The 22,099-nt window shown below is 41.8% G+C and overlaps 1 protein-coding gene across 1 annotated transcript in view; it reads right to left on the bottom strand.

The window, feature by feature from the left end:
- LOC126256523 (uncharacterized) overlaps positions 1–22,099 on the bottom strand; it is a 1,007,450-nt gene that overhangs the window by 557,024 nt on the left and 428,327 nt on the right. The window contains exon 2 of the mRNA XM_049955490.1: positions 8,224–8,352. Coding sequence (XP_049811447.1) covers positions 8,224–8,352 — 129 coding nt within the window. The remainder of the gene's footprint in view (positions 1–8,223; positions 8,353–22,099) is intronic.

The raw sequence follows: 22,099 nt of genomic DNA, 5'->3' as shown, positions 1-22,099 counted from the left end.
CTTTCATTTGCTAACTATGCCTATCAGTAGTTAGTGCCTTCCGTAGTTTGAATCTCTTATTTAGCTGGCAGTAGTGGCGCTCGCTGTTTTGCAGTAGTTCGAGTAACGAAGATTTTTGGTGAGGTAAGTGATTTGTGAAAGGTATAGGTTAATGTCAGTCAGGGCCATTCTTTTGTAGGGATTTTTGAAAGTCAGATTGCGTTGCGCTAAAAATATTGTGTGTCAGGTTAAGCACAGTCGTGTATAATTGTTCAAAGAGGACGTTTCATATGTCGACCCTTAGCCGAAGATACCTCACTGGAATCTTCTGATTTTTTTCTTGTAGTTTGTGTAATTAGTGTAGCTTTTGTTTATTGCTAGCGCGTAATTATAGAGAGAATCTCCTTTGTAGTTGCAGTCTTTCATTGTTGTACAGTAAAACAGTTGTGGCATGCATGTAGATTTGCACCAAGTATTTCGCAGCTGCGCTTGCAATTAACTACATATTATTTTCAGTGCTATGTTAATGTTTTCTCTTATTTTTGCTCTTCAAATTGTGCTTTTCTGTGTTATCGTGTGAAATATTGTGACAATAATGGCGTGTGTAAAACGTAACACTAGGTTTCAAAGTAAACTGCGAAATAATAGTGACGACGAGCGTAGCTTATCAGCACCACTGTGTAGTGAATTAACAGACATTCGAAGTAGTAATTTGGTAATTGTGCATAGGGAAATGGAGCGGGCGGCAAATAATAGTGTAGACAGTGAAACAGGTAGTGAACAAGGAAGCATTATCGATCGATTGGTCGGCAACAGCTCGCTTCAGGAATCCGAAATGACAGAACACAATATTGCAAATACTGTAGACTTAGGTTTTGGGTCCACACCGTTTTCTCAAATGAGTCAAGACACATTTTCTGCTTGTCAAAATGTGAATGTTGCCGGTGAAAATGCACTGCCAAAAAGCATAGAGAAACCGATTCCAGACACTAATACATTATTATTGCAATTAATGCAACAAATGGAACAAAATCAGAGACAAATGGGACAAAGGCTTCAAAAGTTAGACCAAATGGAACAAAATCTTAAAAAGTTAGACACAGTGGAACAAAATCTTAAAAAGTTAGACACAATGGAACAAAATCTTCAAAAGTTAGACACCACGCTTGAACAAACACGTGAAGATTTAACTACTGAGTTACATAACATCGAATCGAAATGTCAAAAAGTCTGTAATGACGTAAAAACACAAATTTGTGAGCATTTCCAACCTATTTTTTCGCGTCATGAAAATGCATTACAGAATCACGAAGCAGCCATAAAAGAACTGCAAACTAATGTTCATGAAAATCACGACACCTTGCAAGCTAAAATTGACTCAGTTGCATCTACCGATTCGGTTACGCAACTTGCAAAAACTCAGGAAAACTTAAAGGACACAGTAGATACTCTGAAACTTGGTTCAGAAAAACACACTGAGGAAATGAGTACACTATCAGAGAAAGTAGCCGAACTTTCGGATCAGTTCACTAACATATCTACAAAGGTAGATGATGATCTGAATGACACAAGACCTGTAGCCATCACTGACACAGAAGAGTATGAACAAATTAAGAAATTCAAACAAAATCAGAATCAAATTAATACGCAACACAAAATAGAAATCCCGGAAGTACAAGATCAGTTGGCACAAGTAATACAAAAATTACATATTTCAGAGGACACTCGCGCTCCAACACAGGAAGAGGAACTTAGAAATACGGAAAAGCTAAAAAATAATAACACAGGGCATTTCGGAAATTATGAAAGAAATTGGCAAGGTGCACCGAATTTTGAGATGGAACCGCCAACACGACGTAACAATGACCGATATGCTACTCGCCGACACGATGATTTTGACTATAAGCTGTTCATTACTACACGTAAATTCAAAACGTTTAAGAATTCTGCCAACGACATTCATCCACAAGCGTGGCTCCATCAATTCTCTCATTGTTTTCCTCCCAACTGGTCATTGGAGCACAGGTTAGAATTTATGTGTGGCTACTTGGAGAATGAACCAGCTGTAAGAATGCGATCGGTCATTCACGATTGTCTCAGTGAAGCAGAATTTTATCATGCCTTCCTCTCAGCGTGTTGGTCTCAAGCTACACAAGACCGTGTAAAACATAGCATCATAAAGATGAAACATTTCGAACAATCTGAATTTTCCAGTCTTGTGAAATATTTTGAAGACATGTTGCACAAGAATCAGTACTTGTCAAATCCATACAGCCCCTCAGAACTCATCCGCATTTGCTTAATAAAATTACCTGAACATTTAAGAAATATTATTTTAGCAGGACGTTGCAAAGACGACATTGAAGCTTTTCAGGGACTGTTACAAGAACTGGAAATTGACTCTGACAATCGGGGAACGCGAAAACAGGAGCACAACAATTACAGATCACATCCGTCACAATTCCGCGATGACAGAAATAATATACGACAAGGCTATTCTTTCAACGTAAATCGTGACCGAAACAGACACCACCTGTATGACAACCGTTGGCAGAGTAGTAATAATTACAGGGAAAGATCACCTCTCCGCGGTAATGACTATCACAGGGACAATCAGAGAAACAGGCAATATGGGAACCAAAATAATTATTATCAAGGGAGACAGAATACTTTCAGACGCAACTGTTCAGCGCGCAGTTACGATTCAGGGAGAAATTCTCCACCACATGACCGACAAACAAGAAACTATGTAAACTACCGACAAAACGACAGACCTGAATTCCATCAGAACTGTCGAGCTTCAAACAGGGCAGGGCCTTCTCGTCAAGGTGAATTTGTAGAAGTTCGGTCTCCTAATCCCAATAACGGCGCGCGCCAACAAAGAGACAGACAATGAGTCGCACCGCAAGCAGCCGCGTGCGCCGGCTGGCTCAGAGAAAAATAACATAGACGCTAACCTTGAGAAAAAAAATTCCAGTATTCTTTACCGACGTATACCACATGACAATTGCATTCAAGTTCAAACTCTGAGTACTATGAAGAGTAAAGGATTTCACCACACTTCACATATAAAACCGCTTATTGAGAGATAATCTGCTTTTTAACTTAAGTCTTTGCCATAAAATTTTTCACTTCGCATTTCTAGTATGCTTTGTCAGACTTAAGAAACTGTTAACATGCAACAATGTTTGAAGTTAAATATCCAGTCAAGAACCGAGAGAACTTATTTAAACAGAAATTACGAATGCATTGTTATTGTGAACAGAAGACACAATGTTGTTATTTGTACATTCTTGCTTGTTAGTTGCACGATTACGTAACGACTATAAGGCTCACATACTTAGAACATTTACCAGTACTGCTAATGAGATTTTAATGCAACATTCTGGTTTACTTGAAATTTGGTGTATCATGAGGTAAGTACATTGGCTTCTGCAGAACTTAGCTTTCGGAGGACGATAACTACGACACTTCCACAGAGATTATCTTACAGCAAGACGCACATTTAGCGCTACAGGACACGTATTTGAGTGATTAATTTTGTACTTAAATCATTTATTTTTAAAGATATTTGAAGTACAATGATACAAAGGTTTTCCGTGATACATTTCATTCCATTGCTGTAATCTATAACACCTGAGGGTATAATTACATTAATCCTCAGGGGGTAAACGCCTACTTTGTGTACCATGTGTTTGGCAAGCACAAGGAGCCCTAGCTAATATGGTATTTGCTTATACAACTTTACACATCGGTACCTTATTTCTCTAACACAGAATTACACAGCTATCTGATCATTTAACTGAGAGAGACAAACTTTTTTACTGCGGCAGTGACAGATGTTTACATAATTACAGCGTTGGATAACTTCACATTTATGAAATTGTATTTTGTCTGTACTTTGTGAAATGCTCATATTTTTCCGGAACCATTGTGATACTATGAGAGCTTTGAATGATGTATTTGGTAAGGGAGCATGATTTTTAAAGTAAGTTTGAGGTAAATGACACTACTGACATGAGCAGAGAATTTTTTTTTAGGTTTTGAAACTATTGGAGGAAGCTACGACGATTTTGAGATTTGGCTGAGGTTTTATGATATTATTACGATGATGATGTGTATTATGCTGTTGCGGTATGTTTATGATCAATAAGCTGATGCTATATGAGTTATTTGAGTATGCTACGTATCTGTTATGATGAAATATTGAAGAAGTGTCGACGAATATTTATATGTGTAATAAGGTAAGGAGTAATGAATAGCCGTTAGGGACTCTGACTTGTGGAAAAGGATGTTGGAAACCAAGAATCGTACTTTAAGGGTTATGAAATGTGTGTAAATGCATGAATGTATCACAATGCCGGCGAAAATTTTTTGGACACTGTTATATTCATAAGATTTTGTATCTACACATTTGCAATGCAAATTCTCGACCTCTGAAATTTTTTATATGAGACTGCCACTGTAGTGGAAACTGCTGTTGTAAATATTTCCGTAAGAAAGTTAAGTGACCACCTGCACGTAATGCATCGTGGGCACCCAGCTGTGTCAGACGCCTGGAGAAAAAGCCATTAGTGTGTGCCTTTTCAGAGGCACAGGTAGAAAAGAAAGAAAAAAAGGGAGGCCATTATCCTCGCTATTGACATTCCTTTGTAGTAAGCACCGCAAATACGACACGCTCATTACTTGGAAAGATACTTACATCTGCACACCTGATAATGACAAGCGTCTTTCTCGAGAATTGAGAGAATTTTTACTGCCTTATGAATTGCCATATGACTAATGAATGATGTTTCATGCCGTCCTTTGTACATATTTGCTCATTTTCTTTAATATCTAGTTTCTAGCTGCACTGCAGCATTGGTTAAAATAAAATTTTATAGATGTACTAATATAAATATTTTATGTCTACAGATCGAGTAAAGAACAATTTTTTCAAAAAAATGAGGGAGCACAAAAAGACATTTACCTTCACAGGAACTGCATTCATAATTTTCTTTTCAAGTACTTGGTAATTTCTTTTGTAGAATAAATTGTGATGCATCACTCTAGTGTTAAGATGTGACATAGGTATTAAACATGGCCATTTTTACTGTAATATTTTTTCTGCTTGAGCTTTCTCATGTTTAGATATAAGTTATTGCATTTGCTGCGGCTGTTTGCCAGGCATAGTGCTACTAAATTTCACTTTGTATTACTCTGTTAAGCTAGTTTTACTACTGATTTATTTTTCTTGTTTGCTGCACAGTGCCTTATATTAGTTGTAATATTGCAATTGCTTTGCCTATTTAAATTTTTTGTCATTGATGTTTATGTTAATTGTTTTGTGCTGCTGCATTGCCTCGTCCCTTAGTTTAGCATCTGAGCTCAGTAGATTTAAGTTAGCTTAAGAGGGGGTAGCCTATAAGAGAATGAGTTGCGATGAATTTGAAGAAATGCACTGAGAGGCTATACGAGAAAAGTACAGAAAGCAGGTATAGATAGAACTTTTGGAGATAATGAAGAATGAAGGGAGATCTCCGAGAAGTAAAGAAAGTTTTGTTTGCAAAATACTGCAGTATAACAAACCCTGTCCTTTCCTTGTATTATTCCGCTATATGTTTGTGTACCCTTGTGTATTTATGTTTTTCCTGTATTTATATGTTTATGTGATAAGATTTATGTTGTAGAATTTTTCTAATACTAAGCTACATTCACTATGATGAGGAATACTGTTATCGTCAAATATAATTGGCATTAATAATATGTTATTTACCTTGTAAATATGCTTAGACATTATTTATTCTGTTTTGTTTTAATGCTCATGTGTGAAGTTGATGTTTCAATAACTATTCTGATCTTTTATGTATTTACTTATGTCATAATTCCTGTAACACTGATGTATATGTTTATTTCTATTCTTTTGTAAAGCCCCTATTACTACAAATGTTATCTGTACTATTATGTTTTTAATGATGTATTTTGTACCGTTGTTATTGTATTCTTATGTTCTAAAATTGTAATTGATACCAGTTCATCATATTATTAACTTGTAAGTTACATTTCACTGCACACATTTCTGTTGGTCATAGTATATGGACAATATGTGAGAAGTAGGGACTGTTAGTGTTTGCACGTGTGTTAATAATTCAGCAAGGGACTGGATAACAGCATTGCTGGTTCTAAGGGCAATTCCAAAAACTTTGTGAGTGCACAAGTGGTGGTTATAGACTTGCTATATTATCCGCAAGACTCTTCAATGGTGATTATGCACCTGCACAGTCACAACAGATGGCTGCTGGCCAACTCTACAAGGACTACAGTGGGTCTGCATCTTTGATGACCCACCAATACCATTATTTCTACAAGGGCTACAGTGGGTCTACACCTTTGCTGACTCACCAATACCATTATTTCTACAAGGACTACAGTGGGTCTGCACCTCTGGTGGCCCACCAATACCATAATCTCTACCAGCACTACTGTGGGTCTGCTCTGTGATGACCTATCTACCAATATCCTTCAAAACTTCGACTGACTCTGCTGTGGGTTTGCTCTGTTGTGGCCCATTACCTGTCTGCATGTCAAGAGTCAGCACTGTCTTTCCGTTGGAAGGACAACACTACTTCTTCAAGACAGCATGGAAATCCACTACTTCTGTGTGCATTTTCTTTTACTGCTCAGACTTTGAGAAAAACACTGCTATTTTACTGTGATGAACGATCAGGACTGTCTTTATGGACTGTGAGAAAATTGTAGCTTTTGACCAACATTGTATCAATAAGTGTGTGCATTTGATTTCTTTGTTGTTGTAATTATGGAAAATTTTATCAAATCATTATTGACCACTGCCCAAAACAATTTGTAAAATTTTTTGTGGGGAGCATGGGGGCTATGTAAGTAGGCTGTTTATGTTTTCTTATTGGCAACGTTACGTAGCGCTCTGTATGAAAATCACTGGTTGTGCTGTGTGCAGTCTGTGGCTAGTTTGCATTGTTGTCTGCCATTGTAGTGTTGGGCAGCGGCAGCTGGATGTGAACAGCGCGTAGCGTTGCGCAGTTGGAGGTGAGCCGCCAGCAGCGGTAGATGTGGGGAGAGAAATGGCGGAGTTTGGAAATTTGTAAGACTGGATGTCATGATCTGTTATGTATATTATGATTTTTCAACATTATTAAGGTAAATACATTGTTTGTTCTCTACTAAAATCTTTCATTTGCTAACTATGCCTATCAGTAGTTAGTGCCTTCCGTAGTTTGAATCTCTTATTTAGCTGGCAGTAGTGGCGCTCGCTGTTTTGCAGTAGTTCGAGTAACGAAGATTTTTGGTGAGGTAAGTGATTTGTGAAAGGTATAGGTTAATGTTAGTCAGGGCCATTCTTTTGTAGGGATTTTTGAAAGTCAGATTGCGTTGCGCTAAAAATATTGTGTGTCAGGTTAAGCACAGTCCTGTATAAATGTTCAAAGGGGACGTTTCAAACCTCACTTGCATTTGAAGTGGGCAGAGTGAATGATTATCATTGCGAATGTCATTCTGTTGCTTTTTAGACCTATAAGGTATAAAATTGCTTCTTGAGTTAATCGTGTTTTGAGTTCGCAAGTGAGTCAGGCAGCTTGAACTAACTGCTGCCGAACCGCAGTCAAGTCACAAGTACCATAACAAACAGCCGTAAATATGGTCAAGTTACCTTCCATTAGGAATGGGCATGCACTCAACGATTCTGATATGACTTTCAAAATGTTGGAGCACAGCAATCAGTCGTCCTTTCCTTTCAGGTTTTAATAAAGAAAATCTAGATTTCGGCTAGTGCCTAGCCATTATCAGTGCACTATTTCATAGTTTCAGTACATGTCCTAGAACGTCAGTCCCCTGTTTGGGCTTCTGCTCCAGTTCATTCAGTACCTTGTTGAATTAACTGCGACAGAAGCCTGAACAACAGGGGACTGACGTTCTAGGACATGTACTGAAACTAGAAATAGTGCTCCGATAATCGCTAGGCACTTGCCGAAATCTAGATTTGCTTTAATAAAACCTGAAAGGAAAGGACGACTGATTGCTGTGCTCCATCATTTTGAACCGTAAATATTACACTACAAGTTTTACAAGATAACAGAAGAATTTCGAAGACATATTCACATAAATACAGCGACAGTACTGTGAAAGGAAGCAGTGAAACGTCGCAGACGTGACAGCTGCGTTTCTCATGATGGCCCCGCACAGTGCGGGTGAGTATTAGTGGGAGTACGAGGGTGGTCAGGCTGTACTCACTCGGAGTCGGCGTCCGCCGGGAAAGGGGTCGCGTCCTCCAGGATGGGGCTCGCCTCCGGCTCCTCCTGAACAGGGCTCTCGTAGATCAGCGTCTCCACCATAGAGCCCTTGGAGCTGCCGAAGGACACCCTGAAACACGCCAAACGGCAGCACGTCACACCACCGGCGAGCAGCAGCATCGCAGCAGAGCGGCGCTGTGGACTGTAAACATTTGGAACGTCTAAGTCGTCACACGAAACGTTTCACAGCGGTATCAACTGGACTGGATTATTGTTACACTGCTGTGTGCTAATGAAGGTGGACGGGTGTGTTCAGGGACGGGAAAAATTCGTGGAAACGATAACGCGAAAGGTAACACGATATTACCGGTATTTAGCGAAATGATGCGAAATAGGGGAATTTTTTTGCGAGGAATCGGGAAATTTGTAATTTCGCCATACAAAACTGTTGTAATTCTCCAGATGGTAGTTTACTAATATTTGTAACTGACAGCTACTGAATGTTGAAACTGCATTTTGTTCTAATCTCCTCAAGGCTTACGTCCATGTATATCTTAAAAATGACCGATCACCTACCCTGTAAAGAACTGTGATTTGACGACGAAAATAGTACAGAAACTGGCAAAAAGTAGCACCGTATACGGCAAAAACAAAATCACGTTGGATTTCGTATAAACACCACCAAAAAGGGTTCAAATGGCTTTAAGCACTATGGGACTTAACATATGAGGTCATCAGTCCCCTAGAATTAGAACTACTTAAACCTAACAAACCTAAGGACATCACACACATCCATGCCCGAGGCAGGATTCGAACCTGCGACCGTAGCAGCATCGCCGTTCCGGACTGAAGCGCCTAGAACCGCTCTGTCACAGCAGCCGACTAAACAACACAAAATTTAGCAAAAAACAGAATTTGGCAAAAAACAAAATTTGGCAAAAAACAAAATTTGGCAAAAAACATCTAATTTGACAAAAAATACCAAGTTTGACAGAAGAATAACACCGAATTTGACAACATCAACATTAAATTTGGCAAAATGACCGATTTTGTTAAAGTCTGCCGTTATTCTAATGAGAGGTGGCTTTTAAGTCTATTAATCTATATTTATACTCCGAAAGCTACATCACGGTGTGTTGCAGAGAGTTTTTATGTAGCATGGGCACTTCCTGTTTTACGGTTGCATTCGGGAACAGGGTGCGGGAAGAACGATTGTTTGTAGCACCGAGTGGGCTCAAATCTCTATAGTTTTAGTTTCATGGTCTTTTCGTGAGATTTGCATAGGAGGTAGAAATATATTGGCTAGCTCTTCTAGGAACCAGCACTCCTGCAATTTTAACAGTGAACGACACCATGATACGTAACGCCTGCATTGTACAGTCTGCCACTGCAGATGAATGAGAAATTCCGTGACGGTTTCGCATTTACTAAACGAATCCGTGACTAAACCCACTGGTCTTCTTTGCACCTTCTGTATTTCCTCTATCAATAGTATCTGGTGCGAGTCCCAAACCGGCCAACAATAAAGTCAAGTCCCGGTGGAACGAATGTTTTATAAGCTACCGTCTTCGTGGGTGGAAATTTAAACCTTTTTTACAAAATTACGTTTCAAACACAGCGTGTTTCGTGTCAGTTGCTTTCACTTCGCTTTGGGAAATTCACTTTTTTCCCTGACGCCGGTGTAATTTTCCTGTAAGTCGAAACATCGGTATAGTCAAACAAATATTTACCACTTTATTCTACTAACGGATTAACACACTTCAGTGCCTTAGCGTCGCTCTCTTTCTCTACCGAATATACTTTGCGCGATACATCTGTGTCACGTAGATGCTCAGATCGCGGCTGATAAGCGCCGTTATTTACCCACTTATGACTGCTTTTTATATCTACGTCATCACAACCAGAAATTTGTTTTCAAATCGAAAATATTCGTTCCAATTCTAATAAAACACTTCAGGCTTTATTTTTTTATTTTCCGTCTACATCTACAAGGTTACTCGGCAATTCACACTTAAGTGCCTCTCAGTGGGTTCATCGAACCATTTTCATACTACTTCTCTACCATTCCACTCTCGAATGACGTGTGGGAAAAAGGAACACTTAAATCTTTCCGTTCGAGCTCTGATTACTCTTATTTTATATATTTTATACATTTATATTTTATGATCATTTCTCCCTACGTAGGTGGGTGTCAACAAAATATTTTCACAGTCGGAAGAGAATGTTGGTGATTGAAATTTCGTAAATAGATCTCGCCGCAAGGAAAACCGCCTTTGTTTCAGTGACTGCCACCCCAACTCGCGTATCATATCAGTGACACTCTCACCCCTATTGCGCTATAACACGAAACGAGCTGCCCGTCTTTGAACTTTTTCGATGCCCTCCATCAATCCCACCTGGTAAGGATCCCACATCGCACAGCAATATTCCAGCAGAGCACGGACAAGTGTAATGTAGGCTTTCTCTTTAGTGGGTTTGTCGCATCTTCTAAGTGTTCTGCCAACAAAGCGCAGTCTTTGTTTCGCCCTCTCCACAATACTATCTACGTGGTCTTTCCAATTTAAGTTGCTCGTAATCGTAATTCCTAGGTATTTAGTGGAATTGACAGCCCTTAGATTTGTGTGTTCCAAAAATGACCGCGCTGTGCTCGGATAATTCACAAAACGGATAATTCGCTCCCGGGTGAATTGGAACTTACTGCACTGTGAACAGTTATGGTCCTACAACGTTTTCTTATTTCAAAGTCTGAAGATTTCTGTCCATTAAGATTGTCTCGAACAACAGTCTGCAGGCTATATTTAAACCCTTGTTTGTATCACCACTCTGACAAAGGCTGTGCGCAGACGGTTCTAGATTATCTGATCAAGAGTATCTGGACACGTATTAGTGGAGGTTAATATGGGCTGTGGCCACCATTTGCGTTTATGCTTGGGACACTCTCAGTGATGTGGCTGAATGCTTGTGAAGGAGTGGCAGCCCAGTCATCCTCAAGAGCCGAAATTACAAGTGGTAGTGATGTTCGACGCAGGGGTCTGGAACGAAAACTCAACACAGAAGTGTTCTATTGTGTTCGGTCGGGACTTTGGGAGGCGAGCAATTTCAGGAATATTACTCCACAAACAATTTCCTCGCAGATGCTTTTTTATGGCAGGGCATGCTGTCATACTGATACAGTTGGAGTCTCCTAACTGTTCCTCTACTCTATGCAGTACACGATGCTGTAAAATGTGTTCATATCGTACCGCATTTAGCATTTCCTTAAGTGCATTATGGGGACCAGACCCTAGCCACGGAAAACACCCTCATACCATAATAGTACATCCTCCACACTTCACTACACATTATGTCAGCTAACGCTCTCGAGGCATTCGCCCGACCGAACCCTTCCATCGGACTGCCACAGGGTACAGCGTGATTCATCACACCAAATCGCTCTTTTCCACTCATTCACTGTCTTGTGGCGTCGCTCTTTACACCGCCTCAGGCGTCGCTTAGGCGTTGACTACAGTAATACACTGAAGCGCCAAAGAACCTGATATAGGCATGCGTATTCAAATACATATATATGTGTACCATCTAAAGTGTACCGTAAATATCAAGAATCCGGTAAAACATAAAATCGCTGAGGCCGGAAAAAGATCCTGCATGAATGGGACCAACGACGACTGAAGAGGCTGGTTCAACGTGTGAAGTGCAACCCTTCCTTAAATTGCTGCATATATCAACGCTGAGCGGTTAACAAATGTTAGCGTGCGAACCATTCAACGAACCATCATAGATATGAACTTTCGGAGCCGAAGGTCCACTCGTGTATCCTTGATGGCGGCACGACACACAGCTTGAAGCCTCGTCTCTTCCCGTCAACACCGACATTGGACTGTTGATGTCTGGAAACATGTTGCCTGGTCCGACGAGTCCCGTTTCAAATTGTATCGAACGGATGGACGTGTACGGGTATGGAGACAACCTCACGAATCCATAGACCCTACATGTCAGCTGGGGACTGTACAAGCTAGTGGAAGCTCTGTAATGGTGTGGGACGTGTGAATTTGGAGTGATACGGGACCCCTGATACGTCTAGATCCGACTCCGACAGGTGACACGTTCGTAAGCATCCTATCTGATCACCTGCATCCATTCAGGTCCATCGTGCATTTCGACGGACTTGGGCAATTCCAGCAGGACAATGCTACACCTCACACGTTCAGAATTGCTACACAGAGACTCCAGGAACGCGCTTCTGAGTTTAAACGCTTCCGCTGGGCACCAAAATCCCCAGACTTGAACATTATTGAGCGTATCTGGGATGCCTTGCAACATGCTCTTCAGAAGAGATCTCCACCCCTCGTACTCTTACGGATTTATGGACAGCCCGGCAGGATTCATGGTGTCAGTTCCCTGCAGCCCTACTTCAGACATAAGTAGAGTCTTTGCCACGTCATGTTGCAGCACTGCTGCGTGCTCAAGGGGGCCCTACATGATATTAGGCAGGAGTACCAGTTTCTCTGGCTCTTCTGTATGTATGCACTCCGTTTTCAGGCCACAAGTGGCCCATCGGGACCATCCGACCGCCGTGTCATCCTCAGTTGAGGATGCGGATAGGAGAGGCGTGTGGTCAGCACACCGCTCTCCCGGTCGTTGTGATGGTTTTCTTTGACCGGAGCCGCTACTATTCGGTCGAGTAGCTCCTCAATCGGTATTACGAGGCTGAGTGCACCCCGAAAAATGGCAAAGCGCATTGCGGCCTGGATGGTGAACCATCCAAGTGCCGGCCACGCCCGACAGCGCTTAACTTCGGTGATCGCACGGGAACCGGTGTATCCACTGTGGCAAGGCCGTTGCCCTCTGTGTGTATGGGTTATGAGGAATCGCTCGACCATTGTACCCCACTCTTTCTAATTGCCTAGGCACGGTCACTGTGCAAGCTGGACTACTGGTAGCAGTCTGGCAGTCACGAGAGATTCCTTCTGTTGGTTTCATGCGATTATTTACAACCACCCTCCGCGATCCTCGACGATCCTTGCCAGTCAGTACATGAGGTCCACCTGTTCTTCGTTTAGCTGTTGTTATTTCGTAGTACTTCCACTTCAGAACCACAGCAAGAACAGTCGACTTCTGCAGTTTAAGAAATTCTGGAATGCCTGTGATGGATCTGTTTCTTTGGTGTCATCCAGTAACTAGTCCACATTCAAAGCTACTGAGCTCTCCTGTCGGACGCGTTCTCCTGTTACTGCTCGTCTACTGACAACACAATACCCCCCCCCCCCCCCCCCCCACTTTCTTTTATACCGTCTTTCGTGACATCTAGTGGTCAGTTCCGCATTACACAGGAGTGTCCGGACATATTTGATCAGACGTTGTACAAGGAAACCGATTGGTTCCGTGACGCATGATGTAGTGTCGCTATTGATTGGCAGTTTCACAAGAGATGCCGAGCAGCTAAGTTTGAATCCGAGCCACGCCCACGTGCCGTGGCTGTTGATCTTATCGGTCAGCGGCGGCGGAACTGTGTGTGTGGGGGGGTTGGGGCGGAGGTTAGACGAGTGAGTGGGGGTGGAGGGGCGGTGACGCACGACAGGGCCGGTCTGCGAGGTAACCGGTCAGTACGGGGACGGGGTGCGCTGCCGCCAAACTCGGAAGGCCTTCCGATAAGCCGCTTTCAATTTCTGCGCTCGGCTTCGGGCTTGCAGTCGCCGTTCGCATAGAAACCGTAGTCGTCGGAGTCCTGAAGAGCACTTCGTTCCCAAAACACTGCTGCTCGGTTTCAAACAAGAAAAAATTCTTGCTCCTCTTTGAATTTTTCAGCGGTACACAGACCCACGAAAAAGCAATCTTGAGAACCAGACTGATCAAACTCTCCTGTGCGAAGAAAGAAGTCCAAAGCGTGCCCCTCTCATGTCACTCGATCATTTGGAGAAACATACAGAAAGAATTCAGCCATGGATTTGTTGAAGCAACCATCTGGGAAGCACGAAAGATAATGATTTAATGTTCCGTGAAAGACGATATCTTTAATGAGTGAGCACAAGTTCGGACTGTGCGACGATCGGAAACGAAATTGACTGTATAGTTTTTAAACGAATCATTCAGCTGTTTGCATATTCGTACACTGCCTAGTTATATGAGATGTCTGCAGTCATCTTCAACAACAAAATGTCGTTTCACCGGGAGATACGGACAACACAGACTTACCGAGGAGGTCCAGCAACCCACAGCCTGTTATGTTTATGACTTCAAAAATGTTGAGAGTGTGGCGTGCTACGCGACACCTCTGCCCATCCGACTTGGTCGACAGATTCTTGAGTGCTCTATGAGCACCTCACTTATCATTGACATCACGCTCAGCTGCTCGACGAACATTTGTAACAGGTTAGCGCAACTGCGTAGTGGAGCCTGCGTGAAATAATTGGTTCAAATGGTTCAAATGGCTCTGAGCACTATGGGACTTAACATCTGTGGTCATCAGTCCCCTTGAACTTAGAACTACTTACACCTAACTAACCTAAGGACATCACACACATCGATGCAGGATTCGGACCTGCGACCGTAGCGGTCACGCGGTTCCAGACTGAAGCGCCTAGAACCGCAAGGCCACACCGGCCGGCTGTGAAATAATTACTGCACAATGGAACTTCCACACTGGTCAGCGGCTTTGATATGTACTGAGCAATTGCTTAAATTTTGCGTTTCATTCAAAATATAAGTTAATAACTGATTTGTTTGTTTTAATGTATGTACTCCTTATTAGCCACTTTTCTTTCATGTAATCTGTGTCCAACTACAAATTTGAGAGTTGTTAGTCTACCTTCAAGAACCTGGCACACGTTGATAACAAAAACGACTGATAGGACAAGTGGGTCAGTACAGAATTTGTTTCCTAGATGTTGTTATTTAAGGTAGCAGCATGTCTCACTTCCTTGTACTATGCCGACGAAAGATGTTCATGGAGAAATTTGATTTTAGTTAGTAAGACGGAAAGGAACGCATACCTTGTCCTTTTTTTATTTTAATTAAGGTGCGTGTATGAAAGGAGAAATGTGGACACAGTCCGTCGACAAGACGCAACGACGAGCGAGTGCCTGTACTTGCACTGGAGAACTCATTCACACTTCGCTCCAGGTTGGAGATGCTGCGGACTCCAGACAAGATCAGCTCCCGAAGACAATGGTTTGTTGGCGCCGGAACAAACGAAAATCCGTTATTCACTTACTTATCTCTCTCTCTCGTTCTCACTCTCTCTCTCTCTCTGTGCTTCTACCCCTCTACCTGCAACTTGCAGGGTTGTCGTAAGTTTAGTTGAGACAGTAAATAAGAGTTCTGTTTAACTGATATTGTAAAAGTATACGAGAAGTGTTAAAATACAGAAAAAATATTGAAAACGTGGTTACGTTATTTCATAGCTAGTCAAAAGGGTAAATGAACTCCCTTACAGCCCTCGACTGTCTTCAGTTGGAATGAAGACCGACAGAAAAATTGATGGTACTGCATAGCAGAACCACTGCATCAAGAATCATCGAAAAATGGGACCGTAACAGGATATTGAAGGTAACTGACATCTCTACTAAAGTCAAGCTGACAGATTGAATCATTAATGCTAAATACAGGCCTAACAAGGCGGTGCCATTCCACTACTGTGCACCCTGCAGAAGTAATCACCACACAATTTCACATCCAGCAGGTGGTCAGCAAAAAAACTAGAACCCTTATCAGTGTGTCTGCACAGTTACATTCAATCATAGTGAAGACTTACAGGCGGCCAAGAGACAGATAAGTTATTTAGATGTCATTGCGTTAGGTTAATGACATCAAGTGCCACACTTCAAACTGTACCGAAACGCAGTTTGTAATACGCTCTTAAGAAAAGTTGTTTGTGTTGTGTGTTCCCACATTTCTCTTATAGTGCTACCCTATCAAACAAGTGTTGATTAGCAGCTATGCAAATGGCTACTTTTCATGAAGTACTACCGTGGATATTTGGGCTGAATCAATAGTAGTATTCAGTAACTCCATTTACAACACACACAGTGTGAACATATGAAATACACAATGGTATTTGGGGAAAGCGATTATCTCGGCCACTTTTACACGATTTCAGGATGCCCTTTTACGTTTCTTGAACACGGAAGAGTAGGCCATAATGGTAGTACAGTAGTATCGTAACATCTCTGGTGGGTACTTCAAAGTGTCTGAGTATCGAGACTGAAAATTACCGACATGTTCGTCATACAAACAGAGCTACATACAATCAAGCAGAACTTGATGAAGGTCAACAGTTTCTCATGCGGTTGTGAAACTCCGTCTTGAGCCGGTGACTCAGGCCGCTTCACTCATTCTGTTTCTGGTACAAATGGTTCAAATGGCTCTGAGCACTATGGGACTTAACTGCTGAGGTCATCAGTTCCCTAGAACTTAGAACTAGTTAAACCTAACTAACCTAAGGACATCACACACATCCATGCCCGAGGCAGGATTCGAACCTGCGACCGTAGCGGTCGCGTGGTTACAGACTGTGGCGCCTAGAACCGCTCGGCCACTCCGGCCGGCTTTTTGGTACAGGAAGAAAGGTTATAGCTTAATCCATAGTCGATATAAAAGATGGATAGGTAGTTCACACTGGGGAATGGCAGTCGAAGGAACTTACTGTGATCTGTATCACAGAACCATCCGTACAACTGCTTGAAACATTTTAAAGAAATAGCAGAACCCTTAACTCCAGGGGGATTTGAAACAAGATCTATCGGACAACAAGTGTAGTATCTTAAGCAACGACAAGGGTAGAGCATTAGTGTCAACCATTTCTGTTACAACAAACAAATGAAATAATATGTAATATGTTGAGAAAGATGTCTGCAGGAGAAGAGCAATATATCAAAATGTTCAAATGTGTGTGAGATCTTATGGGGCTTAACTACTAAGGTCATCAGTCCCTAAGCTTACACACTACTTAACCTAAATTATCCTAAGGACAAACACACACATCCATGCCCGAGGGAGGTCTCGAACCTCCGCCGGGATGAGCCGCACAGTCCATGACTGCAGCGCCACAGACCGCTCGGCTAATCCCGCGCGGCAAGAGCAACATAATCAAATTAATAAAACGTAGAATATAAAATGAAAATTTGAGAATTGAGTGGAGAACATATTGTATTTATTTAGTTATTGTTTATTTAGCCTGATCAGGTTAGTGACTTCAGGCCCACACTTACAGCTGACCAGGAGCAACACACAGAAACAAGATAACATAACAATCACAATAACAATAATTTGTATTATTAACAATAATAATAACTGCGAATAATAGTAACAGTAACAATAATAATGAAGAGAAAATAATGGAGGGTTTAAGAATGACACTGATTAGTTATCATATAACAAATTCAGTAATAGTAACTAGCATTACTAATAAAAATAATAACTGGCAATAATAATAACAATAGTTGTAACACCAAAAGTAATAATAACAATAATTATAAAATACTGGGGATATTAAGAACGATATGGATTACTTAACACGTTGGAACCATTGTTTGGCATGAGAAGAAGTGGAAGGGATAATGAAACAGGAGATGATTGAAATGAAAATGACAGTGGCTGCTAGGAAAGAAGAGAATTTCAACAGAGAACTCTGTAGATCAGGGCAGGGAAGACTGACGAAAGTGAGCTGCAGAAGAGACAGGTACTGCGATAAAAGGTGGGCCATTAGCTGTTTTTTGAAGTTTGAAGGGATTTTAATGTCTCCAACTTTTGATTACTAGGTATAACGTGTGTGCATGAAGTATCATTCTAAAGGATCCATCAAATTTCTAAAAGCGTGACTCATATTAAAGAGAAAAGGTGTTCGTATCCAGATTCGGTCATTTTGATTTAGGTTGCTTTCGGTTTCCGCAAACTCCTGGAGACGAATGTCTCTGTCCAGAAAGTCGCCACGGATTCTGTATCTGTCCTTGTCGATCTGAGTTAAGTGCTGAGTAGCTAAATTCTAACAAACCGAAGAGCCAGAAGCTGAAGGGAGTCAATTCAGTTTACAGGTGGTGTCGAGTGTTTAATCCACACCTGAAAAATGGATGGAGGTTGAACTGTAATGATTAGACGATTGCTCTGTCAAACTCCACACTGACCTCACCTTTCAACGCCAGATTCACAAAATACTGTTACCTGGGAAAATATGAAACGCTAAAACTGCTATGACGTCACATCCGCTTTGGCAGCAGCTAAATGAAGGCTAAAGTGTGAAAATTTGACCTATGGTGTTTAGCGCAGACTAATCGCACTTCTACTGCATCGCGCGGAGCGTTCAGGGTAATGCGTTTAACACAGGACACACAATAACGGGATTCATTCACATGAAATGTTGCCGAATGACACTAGTTCCGGGCCAACGTGCAACGTAATTAGTTTTGGAGGGATTTTGCAGAACGTTAACACGTGGACAAGCGAGTATCGTCATACTGCAAAACCATTCAAACGTTGTGTAATATGGCCCATACGTAGGCGAACTATTCCCTTTTAACAGTCCATCATTTTCTCTACTTTGTGCGCGTTTCGCTAAATATTTGCGACTCCCTCTTCCTCTCCCTCCACAAAACAGTACTGTTTCGTCTTTCTCACTATGTTCACAGCCGCAAATGATACTGCATTAACGTACCCGGGAGAACTATTGTGTGAACCGCTCATTTATGAACTGTGGAAGCCGTTTTTCATGTATTTTCTTGATGATTTGTTTCCATATTTCTATACATTTGTCGAATAACAGGTGAATCCATACGTTCATTACTGTGCTTTGCAATGCGTAACATAGTTGCTACTGTATTGACTACTATTTTTCTCATTTCTGTGACTAATGTATTAGATATTTAAACGTAAAATATGGGTGACTGTGATCAATGCTTGTGCAGTGTAGTGTTTCGACTGCACGAAAATGGAAACGGTGCTCCTTTTGGCCAGTACCAAAGAGACCGCGGAACTTAACGTTCCAATCTGACGTATGACTCAACAGTATCCACACGTTATTCTGTGAGACTACCAAATGTTGTGGGTTCAGTCCAGAATATTTAGGTACCTCCGTGTGATAAGGAGCTACGAGGGCTGTCCAGAAAGTAAGTTACGATCGGTCGCGAAATGGAAACGACTATGAAAATCCGTTAAAGCTTTGCAAAGATGTGTTGGGTAGTGTCTCTAGTATGACTCTAGGTAGAATTATGTCGCTCTTTTCATTCCTGAACTCTTAGTGAGCGCGTAAAGATGTTATAGAAAATAGTGTCTCCCGCCAAGTACGAGGGCCCGGTGAGAATTTTCCCCTGAAGCTATGCAATCAACATTACATAACTGTCGTGCGGTTTCTTCAAGACAATTCTCAGCCTTATTCTGCAGGGGCAATGAAGATGTTCCTGCATCGTTTCAATTGGAAATGTTTGGTTACCCACAATACAGCCCGTAATTGTCTCCCACTGAGTTTCATCTCTGCTCAAACGAACCGCTGGCTATGAAGACAACATTTTGGCACAGACAACGAGCTGTAGGCCAGCGTAGAGAATTGGCGGATAGCACTGGCGGCTGCCTTCTATGATGAGGGTATTGGAAAGTTGGTACAACGCTACGACGAATGTCTGAGTCAGAACGGCGACTACGCAGAGAAGTAGCTGAAAGGTGTAGCTAACTGTTACAAATGAAACATTTCTCATTTTCACTGAGATTTTCATTTCGTGATCAATCGTAACTTACTTTCTGGACAGTCCTCGTATATCCCACTGCGTCTCGTGCCCATGTACCTCAAATAACAGCGAAGAAAATCTCTTACACAACCAAGACTCGACCACATTGACCGAATGTTTTGTTATCATACATCAAGAGACTTCGGCTACTGAAGTGGGTTATCTATTTAGGCCTATTTGTATGTGTTTCCTGAGAAGTATTTCAGAACTTGTACAGTTTATATCGTGTAACGACACGATGATACTCCTCTATGGCAAAGAAAGAGAGGGATGACGCGATGGTTAACTACTAGACTCGTATTACGTTTGGGCGTGGGGTGGGGGACGGTTTGTCCCCGTCCAACTACCCTGATTTAGATTTTCCGTCGTTTCGTTAATCACTTTTGAACAGGTAAATGAAAAAAGGTTCCTACATACATAGACCGAAAAAAACACACTTCCCCATAATTGTCCGACGAAATGAGCGTCCCGGTTGTACCGATCAAGCCAAGAGAGAAGTATTGCAAGACCATATCATGAATCGTGTCTGCTGCGAAAGGCAAGCAGTTGGGTTCGAGCCCAGGCCTGCAGCACCCCTTTACGCTCTCGCGAAGTTTCCATGCAACGAACACTCCACTGAAGAGCGAAGAATGATCTAGATAGGAAAAAAATGTAGGTGTTTAACATCTCGAAACAGTGTGAACATCGATAACTAATGCTTTCACTCTGTGCGAAGTATTGTACGTGGCGAGTGACACTAGTGTACAAGACTGGTATTCGAATCTGAATCCCTCTCCTTTGTGGGCAGTTATCTGACATTTACTCCATCCGAGAGCGTCTCGACTTTACCAATACTCGGTCCAGCACGATATTTTGTCCAGCACGATATTTTGACTTCCCACGTGTAATGAATATGGACATTAATATGATGCTACAAAGCTTTACAGAGAAAATCTTTTGAAGACGGAAAACAAAATTTAAATAATAGAGGGAAAACGTCCGTGAAAGAGAGACAGAAAAAAACATAGTTAAAAAGCAGTTACATCAGTGAAAACTTTTGCAACGAATGTACGTGTGGCTGCCGTGGTGGCCGAGCGATTCTAGGCGCTTCAGTACGAAATTGCGCGACTGCTGCCTCGGGCATGGATGTGTGTGATGTCCTTAGGTTAGTTAGGTTTAAGTAGTTCTAAGTTCTAGGGGACTGATGACCTCAGATGTTAAGTCCCATAGTGCTCAGAGCCGTTTGAATTTGGATGTACGTGCGGCAAACCACTGAAAAATATTACGCAGCGCTACAGACTGGAAATACTTCAATGAATTCCATACAGAAACTTGCTGGATGAAGGTGGTCAGTAAGTGCAGTAGGTTTAAACACTAGATGTGAACCTCGATTCCTTCAGACAGTTTCCATTGTCGCGAAAGCCGCGTCACCTCACTCGATGCCAGTCGGGTGAGATGTGAATATATTCTTCGCGGAAGTGAGAGTAGCTGGTGCAGAGTGAGGTACATAAATGTTAAAAGATCAAGCTGGAAAAGTAATAATGATCCTGCGGAAACTCGCCTAAATGCATTGATGATACTGCTCAAATTACGGAAATTCCACAGTTAACTCTGTTCTACAAATATACAACGAACATAAAAGTAAAAGAAACTGTAGGAGGTTTGGCTACATCTGTCGAAGTATTCGACAAAAAAATTCAAGTTCCGTTGCACAGCTAGTAACCGGGACGGGTGTAGGAAGGAAGTGACATACAAAAATTATCGAATTCGACGTTTCCGGCGTTGTTAGACCCACATGTGACACTTACTAGAACATTTAATCTCTGGGGGTTTAATCGGAACTGGGGAGGCGGTGGAAAAAATAATCGAAAACGGAGAATAGTAATGTCGGAGCTTTAGTATTCAGGGTTTCTGGGCTGAACAATGACTGTCCTGTTGAGTAATGAGCTGTAGGGTCTGGTGTGAGGGTCGGGATGGGGAAGACGCGTAAAGCATGTGTGTGGAGTGTGCGGAGCAAATTCAAACCGACTTGCTTCACTTATCACTTATTATCTGGAAAACATCCTAGGCGAGAGGATAATCGAAAAAGACTTAATTAGTGTCATATTAAACGGCCCTGGTGTGAGAACATGTTAACGTAAAAATAAATAACCGATGAACGCCACGTTATCAGCTAGTCCTCCATAA

Source organism: Schistocerca nitens, chromosome 1, assembly GCF_023898315.1.
Source record: "Schistocerca nitens isolate TAMUIC-IGC-003100 chromosome 1, iqSchNite1.1, whole genome shotgun sequence".
Lineage (NCBI taxonomy): Eukaryota > Metazoa > Arthropoda > Insecta > Orthoptera > Acrididae > Schistocerca > Schistocerca nitens.
Note: the sequence above shows the minus strand (reverse complement) of the source record. Positions and strands in the feature narration are given on the sequence as shown.